The sequence below is a fragment of the Budorcas taxicolor genome, chromosome 2 (assembly GCF_023091745.1).
Source record: "Budorcas taxicolor isolate Tak-1 chromosome 2, Takin1.1, whole genome shotgun sequence".
Taxonomy (NCBI): domain Eukaryota; kingdom Metazoa; phylum Chordata; class Mammalia; order Artiodactyla; family Bovidae; genus Budorcas; species Budorcas taxicolor.
The window spans coordinates 166,779,376-166,801,973 of NC_068911.1; the positions used below are offsets into that span (position 1 = coordinate 166,779,376).

The window sequence follows — 22,598 nt, forward strand, 5'->3', positions numbered from 1 at the left end:
TGTGAGAGTTGGACTATAAAGAAAGCTGAGTGCCAAAGAATTGATGCTTTTGAACTGTGGTGTTGGAGAAGACTCTCGAGAGTCCCTTGGACTGCAAGGAGATCCAACCAGTCCATCCTAAAGGAGATCAGTCCTGGGTGTTCATTGGAAGGACTGATATTGAAGCTGAAACTCCACCTGATGTGAAGAACTGACTCATTTGAAAAGACCCTGATGCTGGGAAAGATTAAAGGCAGGAGGAGAAGGGGATGACAGAGGATGAGATTGTTGGATGGCATCACCGACTCAATAGACATGTGTTTGGGTAAACTCCTGGAGCTGATGATGGACAGGGAGGCCTGGGGTGCTGTGGTACCGGGTTCGCAAAGAGCTGGACATGACTGAGTGACTGAACTGAACATGGTCCTCATAGAGCTCACAGTCTATGGGGGGAAACAAAATCAAACAAGGACAGTAAATCCCAGTAAAAACTCTCATGGAGATAACACTGGTCATCCCAAAGGAGGGTGCCTCCTTGAGGCTGTAGTGTTAAGGAAGGTCTGGGTTGGGTGAGGGGAGTTACAAGTGAGCTGAAATTTGAATAGGACGCTTCCAGCCTGAGCATTCAGATGGGAGATGCATTCTAGACAGAACAACACATGCAAAATATGGAAGTAAGTGATGGCGTGGTGTGTGTGTGGTGTGGGCAAGACTTTGTCTAAATGGAATGACCCAGGGGCAAAGGCTAGTTCTGCTGATGTCAGGCCATCAGTTCTGGTCCCATAGGACAGATTTAAGAGTAAGTCAGCCTATCCTTGAGCAGGGTGTCACAGGCATGATGTGATACAGCCAAGAGCCTGGCAAGCACAGGTCACAGCCCCAGTGGAATCTGCTGTTATTAGGAGTAAATGAGATAGTGTATGTCAAGTACCTGGCTCAAAGCAAGCACTCAATAAATGGAAGCTATTATTGTTATTATTATTGAATAGCATTGTGAGTGTCACGAGGGAACTGGCAGATGCTGTATGTGGAAGGGGCTCCAGAGAGGATCTGCTAGAGAACCGTTACATTTGGGCTAAGACTTTGCCAGGCTGGTTCTTTTTTTTTTGTAGGAAATGGGCTCTGGAGAATCTAATGAAACCTGTGGACCTTCTCCCAAGAAAAAGACACACATCTGTTCAGATGATGATTTGTATGTTATTTCACGGACTTCCCAGACTCCTGGAGGCCTGTATAGTCATGGAAACTGGTTGGACACAGCTGTTATTTGCCAAGCATGGCTGAGAAAAGAACCCACTCTTATCTCAGCTTATTATTCTAAGTGAAAACCTCACCTCACATAATTTTTTTTTAATTTTTTAAAAATTCATTTTTTAATTAAACAAAAATTTAATTTTTGTTGGAGTATAGTTACTTTACTAGAGAAGGGAATGGCAACCCACTCCAGTATTCTTGCCTGGAGCTCCCCAGAGACAGGGGAGTCTGGAGTCCATCGGGTTGCAAAGAGTCAGGCACGACTGCCATGACTGAACACACACATAGTTGCTTTACAGTGTTGTTTTAATTTCTACTGTGCAGCAAAGTGAATGAATTATATGTATACATTTATTCCTCCTTCCCTGGTGGCTCAGATAGTAAAGAAACTGCCTGCAATGCAGGAGACCCCGGTTTGATCCTTGGATCAGGAAGATTCCTGGACAAGGAAATGGCTACCCACTCCAGTATTCTTGTCTGGAGAATACTGTGGACAGAGGAACCTGGCAAGCCACAATCCATGGGGTCGAAAAGAGTTGGACATGACTGAGCAACTCACATTGTAACTTTATACATATATTCACTCTTTAAGGTTTCCTTCCCACTTAGGTCACCACAGAGCACTGAGTAAGTTCCCTGTGCTATACAGCAGGTTCTTATAAGTTATTTTATACATGAAGTGAAAGTGAAGTCTCTCAGTCACGTCCAGCTCTTCGACCCTATGGACTGTAGCCTTCTAGGCTCCTTCACCCATGGGTTTTCCAGGCAAGAATACTGGAGTGGATTGCCATTTCCTTCTCCAGGGTGTCTTCCCAACCCAGGGATTGAATCCTGATCTCCCACATTGTGGGCAGACTCTTTACAGTCTGAGCCACCAGCAATGTATATATGTCAGTCTAAATCTCCCAATTCATTCACCCCTCTACATAATTTCAAGTCTATGAATAATCTGTGTGGTTTTTAAAACAAAAATTCAATTTATTTGTTTTTAAAATAAGGATAATTTCTTTACAGTATTGTGTTGGTTTCTGCCAAACATCAACATGACTCAGCCGTAAGATGCATACCTACATCCCCTCCCGCTTAAATCTGTGTGCTTGGGATTTCCCAAGTGGGGTTTCCCTGGTGACTCAGAAGTTAAAAAAAAATAAATAAATAAATAAAAAGAAGTTAAAGCGTCTGCCTGCAATGCAATGCGGGAGACCAGGGTTCGATCCCTGGGTCGGGAAGATCCCCTGGAGAAGGAAGTTGCAATCCACTCCAGTATTCCTGCCTGGAGAATCCCATGGATGGAGGAGACTTGTATTGTATAGTCCACGGGGTCGCAAAGAGTCAGACACGACTGAGCGACCTCACACTCTAACTTTGGGACTTCTCTGGTGATCCAGTGGTGAAGACTCTGCCTTCAAATGCAAGGAGTACATATTCGATCCCTGGTTGGGTAACTAGGGTCCCACATGCTGTATAGTGCAGTTAAAAAAAAAACACAACTATTTGGCAAAAAAATAAAATACCTAGTGGCATGCTGACAAGTGGATAGAGGAGGGAGACCAGTGAGGGGACCATTCTGATAATCCAGGAAGAAGACAGAGCTGGTTTTGGGGGCATGCATCCTCTGCATCACGTGGGACACACCCTGTGCTTGTTTTTATGCTCTGCTGTGTTTTCATTCCTAATGGGCCGTAAGGAGGCTTGCATTTTCATTTTGCACTGTACTCCACAAGTTATCTCGCCAGTCATAGGAGACCTTATGCATTTGAGTGCTCACCCTGTGTTGTTCAGTCGCTCAGTCACGTCCAGCTCTTTGCAACCCTGTGGACTGCAGCATGCCAGGCTTCCCTGTCCTTCACTCTGTAAGCTGCGCAAAAGTGGCAGAGCTGCAACTGGAACCCAGGCTGCTTGGGTCCAGAAGCATGGGTCTTATAAGGTCTATGTCACTGTACCTTCTGTGTCCAGAGTGCTAGTGAGACTGGAGAAAAGGTGAAAGAATAAGAAACATTAATTCTTGGGGACTTTCCTGGTGGTTTCATAGTTAAGAATCTGCCTTGCAAGGAAGGGGATTGATTCCACACTCAGGCAACTAAGCCTGCAGTGCCCCAACTAATACCTGATGCCGCCAAAAATAGATAAATTTTTTAAAAAATTGTTTCTTTTCCCAGAATACTGTTCTCCACCTTGGCTTTTCCTTCTAAATCTGGGTATCAATGCTATGTCCTAAAGGAGGCTTTCCTGGTCTCCAAATGTGAATTACATTCCCCTTATTCTTTTACTCTTCCTTATCTTTTAAGGCACTTATCAGAATTTATCATTATGTATTTACATGTTTTCTGGTTTTGATGACAATCTGTCTCTAGACTATTCTCTCAGTGAATGCAGAGGTCGGTTCATCCCCTTATCCCCCAGTAGAGATCCTGGTACCTAGTAGGTATTCCATAGATATCAGCTGGAAGGTAAGTTCATAGAATATAATGACAGGTCAGATGGGATAGAGAAGCCCCCGAGGATGATGCAGAGATTCCCACTTGAGTGATGCTAGTCCTCAAGACGACTGTAAGAAGTTAGGAGTGGTGCTGGAATGAGTAAATGGATTGGGGATGTGTTTGAGAGTTTGAGTGCTTTTCAAGGGGTGTCTTGGAGAAGGCAGTCTTCCACTGACAAGTCCTTCATTCCCTCCCCACTGCTGCCTGGGATATGGGGACTACAGTCCCCCCCCCCTCCCCCCCCCCCCGGGCAGACCTCTGCCTTCAGGCAACTCTGTGCTCGTGCCCCGGGGAGCCTGCCTGTTCCCTAGCCTGGGAAGCTCAGTGGGTTCTGGAACAGCGCTGCAGGGCTCATTTCTGGATCATAGGGGCCCCAGGGGTGTGTATGCAGTCAGGTCGGGCTCAGTAAATGCCAGTAGAGGAAAAGAGGGAAGAACTCTGGAGGGAGGCTGGGAAGGGTAGCAGATACGGGAACTGGAGTGGAAGGAAATAGAGGCCAAGGTTGGAGCCGCCAGGCCCCGGAGACAAGGTGGACAGAGGCATGCTCCACACTCTCGGAAGACCAGGCACAGAGCTAAGCGCTTGATTCACATAACTGCATTTCATCTTTGTGGCAACACAAGAGCAATCATTATTGCTCCTATTTTGTTAAGAAAACGGAGGCCCAGAGAGGTGACGTGATTTGCCCAAGGTCACACAGCGAGCGAGCTGCGAAGTCTGGGTTTGACCCAAGCCTGCTCTCTGCTCACTTCATTCCCTGCCTCTTCGGCGCTGCCCTCGGTTTCCGTACCCCTTCTCCCCACCCCTCCACTTCCTTGGCCGCCCCGCCCCCCCGCCCCCCCGCCCCCCTCCCCTCCCCCCCTCCCCCCTCCCCTCCCCCCTCCCCCCTCCCCTCCCCTCCCCTCCCCTCTCCTCCCCTACCCCCCTCCCCTCCCCTCCCCTCCCCTCCCCTCCCCTCCCCTCCCCTCCCCTCCCCTCCCCTCTCCTCCGCTCCCCTCTCCTCCTCTCTTGCCCTCCCTCTCGGCAGCCGCGGCGGCCGAGCCACGTGGTGGGGCCGGGAAACCGCGGCCGCCGAGCGCCCGGGCGGCTGCCCCAGCTGGGCAGTGCTGCTCTGCGCTGCGCCGCGCTCGGTGCCTGCGCTCCCCTCTCCGCGCTCCCCGCCAACCGCCCCGGGGCGGGAGGCGCGCCCGGCAGCGGGGCGTCCAGACAAAGGAGGCGCGGCAGAGCCGGCGCGCGGGCGGACGGACCATGGACTCCGAGCGCGAGCGGCCGGCCCCAGCCCTGAGGACCCGGCGCTCCCGGGCCCGGCCCTAAGGCGCCCGGCCCCGCCGCCCGGGGCGCCCAGCGCGGAGGACGCGGAGCCCGCGCGGCACGGAGGAGGCGGCGGCCACCGAACTAGAGGGGCGCCGCGGCGGTCGGCGCGCGCGACCCCCGGAGCCATGGGCAAGTGCAGCGGGCGCTGCACGCTGGTCGCCTTCTGCTGCCTGCAGCTGGTGAGCGCCGCGCGCCCGGGCGGCCGGGCGGCCGGGCCGGGTAGGGTAGGGCGCGGCGGGGCGGGGTCCCGGGGCGAGCGGGTGGGGTGTGGGTCTGGGTGTGGGTCTGGGGCGGGCGCCCGGGTTGGGGGTGGTCTGGAGTCACGGAGCGGACGGGCGGAGCCTGCTCCTGCTGGCCCGGCTGTCTCTTTGTGTGCGCCTCTCGCCCGGCGCTCCCCGGCCCCCGAGTGCGTCCTGTGCGCGAGTCCCCGGCCCGCCCGGCGCCTGGGGCTCCACGCGACTGGCCAGCTCTGGACGAGTGGCCTCCTGCTGGGGAGATGCGCTGTGGGAGTGTGGCTCTCCGGGGCTTGGGGGTGTGTCCGAGGCGGGTGTGTGGATCCCTTGAGGTTCCTGCCGTGTGTTTTCCTCCAGATCACTCGTTTGCGTGGGTCTCTGCCTCTGGTCTCCGCCCCACTGAGCGTTTCTCACAAACTCTCTGCTCCTGTGTGTCTCTCTCCGCGTTTCGCCTTGGTATGTGTCTAGATCTCTGACCATTTCTGGTCCATGTTCATCTGTGTGGGGGGGCTCTTAGACTCCAAGAACACTCTCTCCTTTGTGCTCTTCCTGCCTGCCTCCACCCTCCTGACTGGGCAGGCCTAAGAGCCCCTCCCTGGAGAGGGTCACAAGGAGCTACTAGGTCCTGGGCCAGCTGACCAACCAGGTGCGGGACTGCCCTCCCTGCTTTGGCTGTGACCACCGTAGCCATAGGCATTGTCAGTCTTTCCACCAGAGGGGCGGGGTGTGGCGCGGTGGAGGGGGTGAGACAGGGCTGGCATACTTGGGTGCCCAGGGAGGGTGGGAGTACCTGGGGACCCTGTACATAATCCCAGGGAAGCCAGAGGAGTGAATTTGGGGGCTGAAGAGGACCAGCTCTGCCTCTCAATACAGACTCTGGCAAGTGAGTTTGGGAAGGTGGATAAGGAGAGGCCAGGATCTCCTGCCTATGCTAGAGCTGAGATCTAACCAGTAAAGAGGTCTGGTCTGGGTTCCACTTTTGCCTGCATCCATTGCCCTTCCTCCACCACTGGTGTGTACGTACAGTAAAGCAGAAGGAAACTCTGAGTATGGATATACAGACCCCATTCATCTTTCTTCTTTCCTCTTGGGGACCCCAGCCCCAAACATTCCATCCACAGACCTGCCCTCTTGGACAGTGGCCCAAACAGCTGGGCCCTGAAGATTGGAGCCCTGCTCCCAGCTGTGGGCTGCAGGGCAAGTGACATCTTGGTCAGCCTCTCTGCGAACTGCTCATCCTTGAGGTTGGCAGGGGGGATTAATTAAGATCAGGTAGAATGGAAACTCCAGAAGGGCAGAGATTATCTGTTTTGTTCCTGCTAAATCCCCAGCAGCTGGAACAGTGCCTGGCACTCCATTAATATTTGTAAAGTAAATGAGTGAATCAGTTATTTGGCAACTCCTGGCTCCCGGTAGAAACACCCTCTTTATCTCCTTTCAGGAACATAAAATTCCAAAAAGTGCTGAAACTTTCCAAGGAATTTTCTTTCTGAGTTTATTTTAAACGAGGACTTTTTCTTATTAGAGAAGTAACATGGGACGTCTTGGTGGTCCACTGGCTAAGACTCATCGCTCCCAATGTCGGGGGCCCAGGTTCAAGCCCAGGTCAGGCATCTAGATCCCACATGCAGCATCTAAGAGTCTGCTTACTGCAACTTAAGATCCACTTGCTGCAAATAAAAAAGGAAAAGAAAGAAAGAAAAGTAGCATATACATTTTATTAAATGATTAAATCAATAAATGGAGCAGAAGATAAAGATGTTTCCTTCTATGCCCAGACCCACTGTATTCTCTGTTGATGATAATAACAGTCCTTAGCTTTGGGGAACAGTTACTAGGTGCGAGGTGCCCTTGTAAGCACTTTTCCATGTATTAACTCATTTAATTCTCATAACAATCCTATGAATTTACTTGTCCAGAGTTCTCTAGTTAGGGGCTATAAAGCCAGACAGCTGACCAGCATCCTCCCTTGCCTTCTTTACTGGAAAATAAGTAGTTCTGGCTCTGATGAGGGGTGCTTACTTCTCTGTAGATAAATGAAAGTGGCGAGGCAGTCTCCCTGCTTCTCTCTTACCTGCCTCCATAGCTCACCCCAGCTCAGCTAAATCCACCTTTCCACTTGGAGGGCTCACCAGCATAAGTGGCTCTGGAATCCGACAAGACCTGGGTGGGATTCTGATCCTTCTGAGTCTTAGCGGGATGCCTTGGGGTAGCTTGTGAGCACTCCATGAGATAATCTGGGGAGGTGCTCCAAGAAGGGACTGGAAATTGGTCTCTTGGGTCTGTTGCTCTGTCTGGGCCGATTGCAGAGTGGGTCCCTTCAACTGTCGCTAATCCCCAGGAGCCTCTGCTGCCTCGCAGCCTCTGTAATGTGCTCCTGGATGGTAGAATTCACCAACCTGACCATCCCAGGGAGAAGGGAGCCTGTTTTCTCATCCAGTGGAAAGGGGCAGAGAAGGAAGAGGCCGCTAAATGTTTCTCAGCTAAAAACTTTTGCAGAAGAACTGTATCATTTTTCTTTCTCATGTGGGGTTTGATGATTACAATAAAACAGCCCAGTTCTAAACGCTCTTCTGGAGTTGGGTTAGACTTGCTTTGGGTGAGGGAGTAGGGTGTGAGGGTGCACTAGAGGGTGGAGGAAGCAGGTGAGGGCTGAACTGTTCAGGTAGACAAGTACAGGGGACAAGCCTCTGAAGTTTGACATGACGGACATGGGACCGAGTCCTGGCTCTGTCACTTCCTAGCTGTGTGATCATAAGCAAGTTGCTTGGCCTCTCTGAGTCACGTTTTGTCATCTGTTAAATGGAGATGATAGAAACGGTTCCCGAGGGACTTCCCTGGTTGTCCAGTGGTTAAAAATCTGCCTTGCAATGCAGAACACCTGTTTGATCCTTGGTCCAGGAAGATCCCACGTGCTGCAAGGCAACTAAGCCTGTGCTCTGGAGCCTATACCTACTGAGCCTACGTGCTGCAACTACTGAAGCTCCTGCACAGGTCCTGGGACCTGTGGAAACTAGAGAAGCCACCTCAGTGAGAAGCCTGTGCACCTCAGCTAGAGAATAGCTTCCACCCTCTGCAACTAGAGAAAGCTCGAGCAGCAACGAAAAACCCTGTACAGCCAAAAATAAATAAATATTTTTTTAAAAAGAAAAGAGTGCCCAATCCTTAGAGGTGTTATGAGGGTTAAATGCATATAGCTTGCACTGTGCCAGGCACAGAATAAGCATTCAGTAAACTGTAACTTTTTGTTGTTGTTATCTTTTTAGAAAATTTTTTTAAATTTGTTTCTTTCACCGCACTGGGTCTTTGTTGTTGCACTCGGACTTTCTCTAGTTGCGGAGAACGGGGTGTGCTCTCTAGCTGTGATGCGTGGGTTTCCTATTGCAGTGGCGTCTCTTGTTGCAGAACGCAGGCTCTAAAGCACACAGGCTTCAGTAGTTGTGGCCCACAGGCTTAGCTGCTCCGCAGCATGTGGGATCTTCCCAGACCAGCGATCGGACCTGTGTCCCCTGCATCAGCAGGCAGATTCTTAACCACTGGACACCAGGGAAGTCCGTGTTGTTATTATCTTAATGATGTATGTCCTGAGATGCTTCCCCGGAATTGTGACCCAGACATATCCAAGGGCCATCCTGCACTCTACCTTTGTGGGAAGCAGCACATAATTGGACACGAAGCTAAGAGTCTGGAGGCCTGGATTCATGCCTTCCTCACTGATATCCGGTGAACTTGGGCAAGTCTTTTCCCTACAGCAAGGCTTGGCTTTCCTCATCTTAAAATGGGAAGAACCACTGGTCTGTGTCTCTAGGGTCCTGCTAGTTCTGCCCATCTGGCACACTGAGAGGATGTCTGGACTAGCCTGGAGGTTCCCATGTGTCAGTCTGGTTCCACTATGTGGAACATCTTGGGCCCCTTGCTTTCTCCTTACCTGGTGTATCATCTTGACATTATTAATGTTATTCCTAATTTTTGTGTGTTTCCCATTTACCTCCTCTGCCCTTCTTTCCTAGTCCACCTCCTTCCTGAAACCTTGCAGGCTATGCTATTCTTCCAGTAAGAGGATGAACCAAGGAGATTTACCCAAAGGAATCATCATCAATTTCTTCACCATCGTCATTATCACTCCCATTTCTGGACTCCTGTGCTAAGCACTTTATATGCATTACCTCATTTAACCCAATGAGCTTACATATGTAACGTACTTGGCAGAGTGCCTAGTGTGTGTTCAACGATCGAAACGTAAGCTATTTTACTGCTTTTATCCCTCTTATTGTTACCCTACAAAATGTGATAGAGGTTTTTATTAGCCTCTTTTTCTGATGAGGAAACCAAGGCTCAGAGAGGTCTAAGCTAGTCAGTGACGGAACCAAGATTCATGCGCTCTTTGGCCTGAGCAGAGAGCCACCCTCTCTGCCCTGTGTCGCTCTGCTACTCACGCTTCAGCAGCCTGTGGCCTCGGATCTCTTCACTGCGTCAAGCCTCAGTTCCCTTATCTGAAAACGAAAATGGTACTATTTCAGTAGAATCACGCACCTGCCGGGCTCCGTGAGCCGGTGAGTGGTCAGTAATACATCATTGCCATGGTTGCTCTTGTCCCCGCTCCGGGTGACCTTGGACACATGCATTCGCTCCTCCGGGCCGCAGTGTCTTTCTCTGTCCAAGAAAAAGAGTTATCCTTACCCCTCAGAGTTGGAAAAAGGGCTTAGCCAGCTGCCGTGTACATAGTAGGTACTCAAAAACAAAAACAAAAAAAACCACCGATTTTATTCTTTTCCCTTCTGGAAAGCTCTTTGCTTTCTGGAAGGTAGTGGATGAGGGGGGGAAATATGTTGCTTCCTGCTGAGCTGCGAGCAATGGTGTGAAACGTGGTCAACCTGATTGATGTCGTTATTAGCAGCAGTGATGGTGAAGACCCGAGGGAGCTGGGTTCTGCAGGGGTCTGCACTCAGAAGCAGCTGCATCTGCACGCTCAGGGCTTCCTGGGGAGTGGCCGGCTCTGCTCTGGTCCTTGGGCCCGGTTTCAGAGTCAGGGCACTGGCCCTCTTTGTTCCTTATACCCCTTTGGACAACATAGGGGCTCAGGTAATCAAGTCCCTTTTGCAGATGGACAGACTAAGGCCAAACAGCCCTCAAGACCCTGGATTGGGGCACGGGGCAACATACGACCCTGGTTCTGCTCCTTTGCAGGGGTGGGTGGCTGGGCGAATTTGACATAAGTACCCCATAAATGGCAGCCACTCTGAGATCTGGCATAGTGGAGTGAAAGGCCAGTACCTCCGGGATCAGGTAGACATTGCTGCCTTGCTTTGTGACTTCTAGAAAGTCCCTTACCTTCTCTGAGCCTCTGCTATAAAGTAATCAGAATAACCATGGTACCCCATGGCAGTTTGAGGGTGTTCCCTGAGCTGATGACCGGACAGCACTGGCCCAGGTGAGTGCTCCCTGTGGCCTTGAGGTTCGGATAAGTCACTTCAGCTCCCATCTCTGCCTGGACTAGGGATTTTAGTGATCAGAGTCGTACCCATAAACTCTTGAAGTCTTAGTTTCTTTATATGGAAAATGTGTGGTTCTGTCGGAAAAAATAATAGGAACGATTTCCTTTTCATTTGGTGTGTGCTGTGAGCCAGGCACTACAGTAAGCATTTTACATACCTTGTCCCTTGTTACTATCTGGCTTATCCATGGCCACCCGTATACTGGGGACAGAAGAGGATTCACACATCAGATCTAGAACTCCACAGCTTCTACCTTGCATACCCTGTTGTGCCCCCTGTAGGATTTGGGAGATGCAGGATGCGAAAGCTGATGGAATAATCTAAATCTTCCTTCATCCGTAAAGAATTGTTACTAGATGACTAGATGCCAGACCTTCTGAGCTGCTTATTCAAATGCTAACCCCATCCACCATCCCCACTTCCACTCACCCCAAGGCCTGTGTTAGGTTTAAGGGAATTTATGACACAGGTTAAGAACAAATTACCCAAGAAATTAACCTGAATTGAAGACTTATCAGCCCTCATAACAACTCAATGAGATAGGGTTGGTCTTTATACCCATTTACTGATGGGCATACTGAAGTCAGAAGAATGAAATGACTGGTTGCCAAGGAAACAGAAGATACAGTCTAGGTGGCACATAAATGATCAAGGGGAAAGGATCTGAGAATAGTTGCAAAATCTGGACCAAGTAGAGATGGTCCGCTCTGATGGTTGAAGTCTCTTTTCTCCTCTAGTTTCAGGGAGTAGTGAGTGATGGGAAGCAGGCTGAGGCCAGAGATGTGGGGTTTTTAAAATTAGTCCATTTTTGGTTGCACTAGGTCTTTGTGGCTTTACACAGGCTTTCTCTAGTTGGGGGCAGGGAGCTGCTCTTCATTGCAGCACACGAGCTTCTCATTGAGGTGGCTTCTCTTGTTGTGGAACACAGGCAGTAGGCACGCGGACTCGGTCGTGGCGGCGCATGGCCTTAGCTGCTCCACAACATGTGGAATCTTCCCAGACCAGGAATCAAACCCGTATCCCCCCGCCCCATTGGCAGGTGGACTCTTATTCGTACCGCCGGGGAAGCGCAGAGATGTGTTTTTAAAGGCCAGCTCCTGGCCACAGTGGGTGGAGATGGCTTTGGTCTGGGGGACCCCAGTCCTTATGCTCTTGGTCTCCCTGCTGGTCCTGGAGAGGGAGAAGGATGGTGATTCAAAGACTGAGAGAGAGCCTCAGGCAGCAAAGCACGCCTCCCGGGGACTTGCGCCAGCAAGTACTGGGGTTTTGGAAGAGCAGTTGCTGAGGCTGTGGGTTCTGATGGCTTACCCTGGCCTCCTGGCCTCTGCCTTTCAAAGCAGCTAGTACATCCAGAGGCAGGGAGTTCAACTGGGAAGAGCTTGAGCTGTGTCATCTGGCTGGGGGTTGAGCTCCATCTCTTGTCTCTTTATAGCCGGCTGACCTTGGGTAAGACACTTAACCTCTGTGAGGTTCCACCTGCACTTCTCTGAATCAGGGTACTAGTAATCTGCCTCAGAGAATTGTCCTTCCTGGAGTTAAAATAGGCTGCCTAGGAGCCCACAAAGTATTCACAGTCTTTTAAAAAGTACATTTATTTAAATAAATGTATTTATAATTTTCTTATTTTATTTTTTTAAATACATTTTTATGTATTTAGTTGTTTTTAGCTGCGTCAGGTCTTGGTTGCAGCATGCTTGGTCTTCGCTGTGGTGCATGGGCTTCTCTCTAGCTGTGGTGCTCGAGTTCCAGAGCGTGTGGGCTCTGTAGTTTGCAGTCATGTGGGCTCAGTTGCCCCGTGGCATGTGGGATCTTCGTTTCCCTACCAGGGATCAAACTCGCATCCCCTGAATTGGAAGGCGGATTCTTAACCACAGGACTACCAAGGAAGTCCCAGGGTTCACTCTGGAATGCCTTGGAAATGAGACAGCAGATTCTATGAACCTGAATATCGTGGGATAGGAAATGGACATGTCCTTTTATTAAACTAGTTGAAGCAGAGGTTCTACTAAATCTGTATGGCCTTCCGCCTTACTGTCCCTCGATCTTCTGTTGCCTAAAATGGGAATGATAATATCACATTCTCATGGGACTGCAGTGAGGGTGACCTGAGATAAGGCAGAGAGAGCTCTGGGCACAGAAGCCAGCACTCACGCAGAGGAGATCAGAGAAGAAGCTTGGCTCTCTGCGTCCCCCTCTGTAAAGGGAGAAGGTTGGACTCCTCATCTCAAAGGACCTCTGCAGCTCTGACTCATCGATGAGTTCCATCCTTTACTGGGTGGAGATCAGAGCTGCTGCCACATCAGCCCACTTTGCTGCAGGCAGTGGTGACTGATGGGAGGATCAGGCTCTGGGCGGAGGAGGAGACTCCTGCTGCCAAAGACCTGCCTGAGCTTGACACCTGGGTGTCAGGTTGTCCAGGACTCAGGGAACCTCTTCCTTCCGCTGTCTGTTTGAATGAGATTCCCTATCCCAAATACCCACATGGCATATTTGGTTGTAAAATCAAGTCTCAGGCTACAGAGGCTCAGAGTAGGAGGTTCTAACCTATCACTAACTCCTCAGGGGAACTTCCTCACCCCTAGGAAGATAAAATACTGTCGGGAAAGAGGGCAAACATTGCCTCAACTAACCCTACCCCGAGAGGCATTCAGCAAATATTTGTGAAGCATCTACAAAGTCCTGGGCATGATTCTTGCTGCTGCCCAGAACCAGGATTCTTGGTCACTTTAGGGTACAAAATACGCCCTCAGCTGCAAGTCAGAATCCCAGGATTCTGGTACTCACTTGCTGTGCAACTTTGAGCTGGTCCTGTCCCTCTTGGGCCTCTTTTTCTCCAGTCTGTGAAACCAGGGGATGGAGAAGAGGGTGTTGAGCTCCATCAGCAGTTTTCAAACTACAGAGGCTCTGCCGTAGTGGGCTGACCGTTGAGTGATGAGTTCCCTGTCTGTCATAAGGATTAACATGTAGGTTGGATGACTTGGATGTGTACTGATCTAATGATGATCCAAGTCCTTTGGAAGCACCAGATGCTGATTCTAGGTCCTGAGAGGACAGTGGCTATCATACAAAATGATGTATATTATAAATAATGAAAATTGTGAGCACTTTTGTGCTTTCACCATGCCCCTTTACCTTGAGCTTGCTCCCCCACCACCCCAAATCACAGAGCCTGGCTGAGCTCCTGGCACTGAAGTGGGGAAGAGTAGAAGTCTGCAGGTACTTTACTCCATGCTCACTCCGGCTACCCATTGCCCTCGAAGGAGAGGCAGCCTTGGGATTATTAGGGGGGGGTGGCTCCTACGCCTCTTTCTTTGGGGGTGGGGACGTTAGGTTCTGCAGCCCCAGCCTGAACCAGAGATGTGGGTTTTCAATTACACAATTAAATGCACAATTAGACATAATTACCAGTGCTCCGAGCCCGAGACTGCTCATAATAGGCGTGTAATCTACTGCAGCCTCTGTTTACACTACTCAGCGCGCTCCCTGATGCTGCCAGGATGCCTTCACACTGCACTGTTGCCATGGAGACAAGCCCGCTACCACCGTGCAGGGCTGACAAATGGTGTTCTGGTCCTGGACCCCTGGATTGTTTCCAAGGTCTCGGCGGCCAGCCCTGGAGTGGAGGGGCCAGCCAGGTGCTCCCTGCCCTCTGACATACCCCGCTGGTTTGAGCTAGCCTCAGAGCCACCAGGGAGAGCAGGAGGCAGGAGCGTCAGCCTCCCCTCCCCCTGCCTCAGAGTCCTCAAGGCTGGAGCAGGATGGCCCAGGTGCTGTGAAAGGTCTGAGGTTATCAAGCCACAGTCTGGACACAGGCTGGACGAGGAGCCGTGCACGCAGCCGGCTCCCGCATGGGCCCGGGTCTGCTGTGCACGGGCTCCGTGACTTCAGAGAGCTTCGCCGCACTCCAGGGCTGTTTCCCCATGTGTAAAACGTCCAATAGAGAAGATTTACGGAGCGTTTCAAAGCACTGCCTAATGTCACAACTGCTTTACCTGTAGAGCCTATTCACACTCACTACACCCCATGTGGTAGACAGTTGTGAGCCCCGTTTTCCAGGAGCAGACTCCAAGGCCACAGGCAGTTATGTCAGGCAATGGAGGAGCTGGGATACAAACCTGGCAGGCTGACTCCAGATCCTGCTCTTAGCCTCTAGCATATGGCCTTGCCTGTGTCATCCCACATCCCCAGAGCTGGACCACTCTTCTCCTCACCTCCTAGAGGAGGCCTCTGAGATTCAGAGAGGAACAGTTACCCGCCCAGGGTCACCCAGCAAGGCAGTGACACAGCCGGGTCTGGCTGATGCCAGAGTGAGGATGGCTAACTTTGGCCTCTTAGTGGAAGTCATAAAGGGTGAAAAGATTTCCTTCTAAAAGTGCACACCAAGAACCCCTTGATCACCACCTGGCCTGGCCGCAGCCACGGATGAGTCCTGGGGTCTCTCGGATCCAGCACTTCTATTTGACCTTGAAGGGAATCTTGGTCTAGTACCTTAATCAATCTACCCCAACCTTGGTCACTGGAAAAAGCATTGTTATACTCTTTTTTTTTTTTAACCTCCTTTCTCTGTCATTCAGCATATTATGGATACTGTATGCCATAATATCCATACATCCATAATATCCATACCTCCCTAAGAGCTGGTACTGACTATGTGCCAACTGTTGGGGCCCAGATTGATCAAACACAGCAGAGAAGCGACACTGGAGCCCAGAGCTTCGGGGTCAGGTGGGCTTGGGTTCAAATCCTGTCATTTAATGCATGGTCTGGGGCAAGGTATTTAACCTCTCTGTGCCTTAGTTTCTTCATGTGTTATGAAGACATCAACCTGTACCTTGCAGGGTGTTGACAGTATTCGCAATAATAACTACCACTTACCAGATGCTTACTGTAAGCTAAGCATTTGGCTAAGACCACTCACTATATGTTCTGGGTAAACCTTCATCACACAGGTTTAGCAGACAAAGCAACTGAGACTCAAGAAGTTCAAGTGTCTTGCCCAGGGCCCCAAAAGCCTCAAGTCCAGAGCCCCTGCTTATCTTTACTAGGCATCCTGCCAGCACAGACATGCGTGAGATCCTCCTGCCACCTCCCTGGAGGCCCTGGCTGCTTGGCCAGTTCTTCTCAGGGCAGTCTGAGGGTGACAGTGCCCTCACCCACGGTTCTGTCTAGCTGGATGGCACCCACTGAAGCCCTAAAGCCTGGGTTTTCTGAGAGGAGGGTATCAAGACACATCACTTCCCCTCCGTACTCTCCAGCTGGGAAAACTAGGATTTGCCTAAGCTAGTGGTGAAGAACCCGCCTGCCAATGCAGGAGATGTAAGAGACCCAGGTTCAGTCCCTGGGTCAGGAAGATTCCCTGGAGGAGAGCATGGCAACCCACTCCAGTATTCTTGCCTGGAGAATCCCATGGGCAGAGGAGCTTGGCGGGCTACAGTCCACGGGGTTGCACAGAGTCGGAGACGACTAAAGCGACTTAACACAAGGAAAGTGCAAGTCAATGGCAGAGTTGAGACTAGAACCCAAAGTCAGTTTCGCACACTTCTTGTTACCTTCCTTTTACCACCACCCCCCCACCCCCCACCAGTCCTTTGGAGAGAGGTATCTGGGGCCTGTGGTGTGTATATTTCTGTGTTTGTATATATGTGTACAGGGGCTTCACAGGTGTGCTAGGGTAAAGAACCCACCTGCCAATGCAGGAGATATAAAGAGACGCAGGTTCAATCCCTGGGTTGGGAAGATCCCCTGGAGGAGGGCATGGCAACCCACTCCAATATCTTGCCTGGAGAATCCCATGGACAGAGAAGCCTGGCAGGCTACAGTCCATAGGGTTGCAAAGAGTCGGACATGACCAAAGTGACTTAGCACGCACCCATGCATGTATACATGCAAAACTACACAGCTGCATGCCCAAGCGTTTGTGGGGCAGACACTGGCACATGGAGATATGCGGATCGATAAACATCCCTTCTGCTTCCTCCCTCTTCATTTATTCATGAACTCTGAACTCTTTGGCTCCAGAGAAAACTGCCTGGAAGAAAGCAATTAGAGCATAATTAGAACCACTCCTATTATCAACTCTCAGTGGGAGAGGAAGAGGGGCTGCTAGGGCGTAGGGGTGGCCCCGGGAGTTCCCATCACCCCAACTCCTGCAGTTGCCCATTCAGCTCCTGCTCACCCCACGAAGCTCAGCCACCCTGGAGTCGCAGGCACTGGTCCATCTTCAACAGGGAATAAGGACCTCATCCCTGGAGGCGTCCAAGCGCTTGATAAAGCCAGGGAAGAGAGCGTTCTGCCTTGCACGCTGAGTTAGAGTAGGTGATTTCCAAGTCCTTTCAACGCTGAGCTGCTTGGGTGCCCCTGCCAGGACTGGAGCCAGGCACTGCAGGAAAACTAAGAAGCACAACATGGCTCCTGCTTTCTAGAAAACATCCCTGTATCAGATTGCATTGAATGAAGATTACAATGACAATAGGAAATGTAAATTACCTGGAGGAAGCAATTTACCATTCATTGCCAGCTGATTAATAGTAATAATAACAGCACCAGCAGTCGGTGTTTATGGAGTGCTTCTGAGCCCAGAGCCCGTGGCTCTTGCCCAGCGGGGGTCCCACCAGCAATGAGGGGTCTCACTCAGGAGCAGGCATTCCTCCTCCTGAACCTGAGGACAGGAAGATAAGACGCAGTGGGGTGCCAGGCACTATGCTTCTCAGTCAGATGCATTTTCTTACTGAATCTTGCAGGGACCCTAAAGGGTAGATACTAATATCTCCAGTGTACAGGTGAGGAAACTGAGGCTCCAAAAGTGACACAGGCTGCCCAAGATAACTGCACCAAGACTCAAACCCAGGCCTTTTGGACTCTAGAACCCCCCTGTGCTTTGTACTTCACTGGGTTTGAGGGTGCAGTTTGCTTTCTCCTAAGCTTCAAGTTGGACCTCGGAAAGCTATTTAATGCACCCTCTGTGTCCATCTCCTGGCAGAAGGTAACATGTTGAATCATCTTGTACCTCTTTTTCTCACCATGTGCCAACTGAAGAAAAAAATGGAAGAGCCCTACTCCTGATCTGGGTCACTGCTCCCAGAACCAGCCTTGGCAAAGGACATTGCTGGCCTAGCAGATGAGGATCTGGGGCCTCTTAAGAGAGGGTCACCATGGATACAAGGGCCTGGGCTGTAACCAAGGAGACAGCCCCCCAGCCCTTAGACTGTGGCAGGAGGGTGTGGCCTCATGATGGGGAGGGGAGGAAATTGCCACTTGGGGCCCAGGTGGACAGAGAAGGAGATGCTGGGCTACAGGCAGTCAGAGGAGGAGCCTGGGACCGAGATGCTCCCACCTAGGGATGGGGTGGATACCTGAGGACCACAGACTTCCTCTTCCTTTGTCCTATCCCACCTGAGGGGAGGTTGCCATGATAACCAGTTCCCCTTCATTGACCCTCTGCAGGGTGCTGCCCTCTTTCTCCAAGTGACAGGTGGTCACCCTGGCAGCAGGCTCTGTGTCCCCCAGGGGTCTCTGACTTTCCAGGAGCCCCTCCCTTACATGTGAAGATAGATGGTTCTGCTACACGCTGCAGCTCTGTCCTGCTGGAGCTGAGGGTTCACGTGGGACCAACTTTTGTTTGTTTTTGACAGCCTTGTGTGGCATGTGGGATCTTAGTTCCCCGACCAGAGATTAAACCCGTGCCCCCTGCTTTGGGAGCGTGGAGTCTTAACCACTGGACTGCCAGGAAATTCCTTTTTTTCGTTTTCCAGCTTGAGGCCTGCTTTCAGATGTGGGCCTTTCACCAGCCCAGTGATTGTCAGGAAGTACAGTCTGATCCTGCCTCCTTCTGTTCCTCCTTTCTCCATGGCTCATTGTTGCCTACAGGGGGAGGTCTGATGGGTCTCAGACTTAAGCGTGCATCAGAATCATCTGGAGGGCTTGTTCAAATACAGATTTCTACACCGTGCCTCGAGTTTCTGACTTAGTAGATCCAAGGTGGAGACCGAGAATTTGCGTTTCTAACCAGTTCCAAGGTGCTTCTGTTGCTGCTGATCCCGCATTGAGGACCAGTGGGCTAGCCAGTGGGCTGCCCCACGTACCCTGACACAACTTCCACACCCTTGAGCTCAGGCCACGTGGAGGGAAGCTCACCAGCTGCACCTCACACCTCTGTGCCTTGCATTTGCTGCTTCTGTCTCTGGAGGGCCCTTCCCCTCTTCATCTCCTAAGGCCTGCTAACTCATCTCCTGTTTGGAGCCTGTCTTCCTGCACCTGTCTTCCTATGGACTCTGGCAACACCTTGCCCCTATTACGGCAGGTATCACTCTGTTGTCATCTGTCCCTATTTCCACATGAAATCGTTCTCTGTAGACTGTGAGCTCCATGGAGTCTGGAGAGGAGCCTGAGCCTTCTGGTCCTTGGAGCCTGGCGCTGAGTCTGGCCCTCAGAAGGCCCTCGGTGGCGATGCTTGAGTGAGCCCCGTAAGCAGATGGAAAACCCTGGTGAATAATCACAAAGCTTACTTTGCCTACTCTAGTTCTGGCCCTGTGTGAGATCCTGGGGGTTCAGCGGTCTGGGAGGCAAAGTCTTGGCCCATGTGGGTTCAGGTGCTGTCGGTGATCATGTTGCCGCGTGGGCAGAGCTTTGCAAAAAAGAAGACAGTGAAGGAGCCGGGTGTTAAGGGGAGGGCTTCTCAGAGATAGCCTTCAGGGGAGTTGAACAGTCTGCGAGCAAGGCACAAAGCTTTTCACAGACTTACTGCATTTACTCCTGACTACAGCCCCACCAGGCAGGAACTGTCATCGTCCTTGTTTTACAGATGAGCAAAGGGGGACCCAGAAGGGGAATTCACCAGCCACAAATCACAGCACGCAAGCAGCAGAGCTGAGGTCTGCCTGGATTTCGTGATGCTAAATCCTTAGCTCTCCATCTGCTGGGGCTACCCAGAGTCCAGGCACCTATGTGGCCTGAGACTTTGTGGGGAACGAGGCTCCAGTGAGGGTTTACCGGCTTGCTCGCAGGGTCCCCTGTTAAGTCAGCCCCAAGGCCACTTTCAGGACCTGCCAGAGCATGTCCAGAGGGAGCCTGTGCAGCTGGTGGGTGCGCTCCAGAACCCCTGGGACAGTCAAAGGACTGCTGTTGTGGGGGCGGGGAAGGTGTGGATGTTGGCCTGCACGTGTGTCCCAGGCTCCCAGACCTGTGTGTGAAGGAGCCTGGTCCCTTCTGGGGGACCAGGGAGGGACCAGGAAGGGACCAGGAAGACACTACTGTCTAACAGCGTAGAGCTCTGAGGAATCTGAGAAATCTCAGCACACAGCCTGGCCTTCCAGACTGCTGTGTCTGGGTGGGAAAACAGACCATATTTTATCCAAGTTTGTCAGCTTGATTCGGAACTTAAATATCTGACGCATGGTGCTCTGTTTGTACTTTCGCCTCAGTGTCCGAAGGCCTCCAGATGTTAACGAAGCTTCTGGACTCAGGGGTGGGTGCAGGCAGAGGTTCGGCAATAACAGCTGCTCCAGCCTGTCACTGCCTGTCTGCTGGTCAGCAGCCCCGGGAGCCACCTGAGTGGGCTGCTGTCCCCAAGCTGCCACTCGCTGTCATCCCCGAGATAGGCCACCAGGGACACAAGGATCCTCCCATGAAGGGAGAGGCTGGCTGGGGTCCAGCCTGGGAATCACACCGTGCTTGTCAGCTGTTGACACGTGGAGCTGGTTGGCTCCTGGGCCTGATGGGGGCAGATGGAGGGTGTGGGGATGCGGTTTATCGAGGCCTGTGGCCAAATCCTTGACATGTGCTAGTGGACTCTTGCCCTCCCAGCAGCGGGAGGCAACAGTGAGACTACCGGCTTCTGCCTTTCCCTGGGAGCGTGAGGGGAGGCAAGGTGCTCAGCCTCTCTGGAGCCAAGTTTCTTCATCTGTAATGTGGAGATCATTGGATCCTGCCTTTTAGGGCTGCCCAGCAAATTCAGCAAGAGAATCCATGAAAGGTGCTCAGAGTGGCACCTGGCCCTTAGTGCTTAGGAAGTGGTTCAGTTCAGTTCAGTCGCTCAGTTGTGTCTGACTCTTTGCGACCCCATGGACTGCAGCACGCCAGGCCTCCCTGTCCAGCACCAACTCCCGGAGTTTACTCAAACTCATGTCTGTTGAGTCGGTGATGCCACCCAACCATCTCATTCTCTGTCGTCCCCTTCTCCCACCTTCAATCTTTCCCAGCATCAGGGTCTCTTCAAATGAGTCAGTTCTTCGCATGAGGTGGCCAAAGTATTGGAGTTTCAGCTTCAACATCAGTCCTTCCAATGAACATTCAGGACTGATTTCCTTTAGGATGGCCTGGTTGGATCTCCTTGCAGTCCAAGGGACTCTCAAGAGTCTTCTCCAACACCACAGTTCAAAAGCATCAATTGTTCGGCACTTAGCTTTAACCGCCGTAATTATAGCCAAGGCGAATCGTGATGAGGCTCCGGGAGGTGGTATGGCTGTAAAACTCCCAGTTAGGACTGTTTGCTGAAAGGGAAACTCGCAACAGAGAATCTGGGACTGCGGGAGCCAGAAAGTTCCCAGAGAACATCCCTCCAACCCGTTGTACAGATGAGTCCACAGAGGCCCCAGGAGACAATGGGCCCGAGGGCATCTTAATCCCTGTCTCCTTCCCAGTGAAAGTCAGGGAGCCTGTCACTGAGGCTTATTATGGACTGTTCCAGAAAGTGAGTTGGGAAAGATCGTGATTGTGTGTGTGATTCCAGACAAAAAGAACCCTGAATAGAAATAAGCTTTCCAGGTGAATGGAAGCGGACTGCTCTCTGCTCAGTTCTGGGCAACCATGGGCAAAGGGCTGTAGGTAGACCTGTTCTCGTGGACTCGATGTTTCTGGGCAGGAGTTGGTGGGGAACAGGGGCAGAGGTGCCGCAAAGTCAAAATGCTATAGACATTCCCAGGAGATGAGCTCAGACCCCATTCTGACACCTGGTGACCTCAAGAAAGGGCCTCCCTCTCCCTCTCTGGACCATGGGGACACAGTTCCCCTAGCAGGATACAAAGTCTTACTCAGGTAATCTAGGGCCAGAGGACCTGAATTAAAGCTTTACAAGCTGTGGGACCTTGGGCAAGTTACTTTTCTCCTTTATGCTCCAGTTTTCCCGTGTGCAGAGCATTGAACTGGCATGTTTCTGTGGAGGATTAAGTGAATCAAAGCATGCTGAGCATTCGAGATACTTGGCACATCATAAGCATTAGCTGTTGGTCTCTGTGTCATTCTGGGGATAGAATGAAATACCACCTGTGTAGGGTGATGCTCAGCATGTGCACATAGTAGGCACTTAAGAACCATGACTTCTTGGGACTTCCTTGGTGATCCAGTACTTGAGAATCCACCTCCCAATGCAGGGGGTGTGGGTTTGATCCCTGGTCGGGGAACTAAGATCCCACATACAAAGTGGTAACTAGTGAAAGTCACTCAATCGTGTCCGACACTTTGAGACCCCATGGACTATACAGTTCAAGGAATTCTCCAGGCCAGAATACTGGAGTGGGTAGCTGTTCCCTTCTCCAAGGAATCTTCCCAACCCAAGGATCAAACCATGATCTCCTGCATTGCAGGCAGATTCTTTACCATATGAACCACCAGGGAAGCCCAAGAGGTAACTAAGCCGTCTCAGCTAGAGAGCCCACACCGCAACAGAGACCCAGCCAAGCCAAACAAAAAAGAACCATGCCTTCCCTTTCTTTCCTCCTGTGAACCAGGCCTGGGGATGAGGCAGGGCCCATCCGTGGGAGGGCCCTTCCCCCTCCCTCTCCCTCCACTCTTGCTGCCTTGCAGACAGCGCACCCCTTCCTCCAACAGGTCCACCAGCAGCCTTCTGG

General features: G+C 51.5%; 1 protein-coding gene across 3 annotated transcripts in view; it reads left to right on the plus strand.

The window, feature by feature from the left end:
• Positions 1-5,099: 5,099 nt before the first annotated feature.
• Positions 5,100-22,598, plus strand: part of NKAIN1 (sodium/potassium transporting ATPase interacting 1) — a 46,041-nt gene continuing 28,542 nt past the window's right edge. For 2 of the 3 annotated variants that reach the window (XM_052656324.1, XM_052656333.1), the window contains exons 1-2: positions 5,119-5,206; positions 5,618-5,716. In XM_052656324.1, the coding sequence (XP_052512284.1) occupies positions 5,153-5,206; positions 5,618-5,716 (153 nt within the window). In that variant the 5' untranslated portion in view covers positions 5,119-5,152. Of the gene's footprint in view, positions 5,207-5,617; positions 5,717-22,598 lie in introns of all 3 variants that reach the window. The other variant, XM_052656341.1, reaches the window with a different exon arrangement.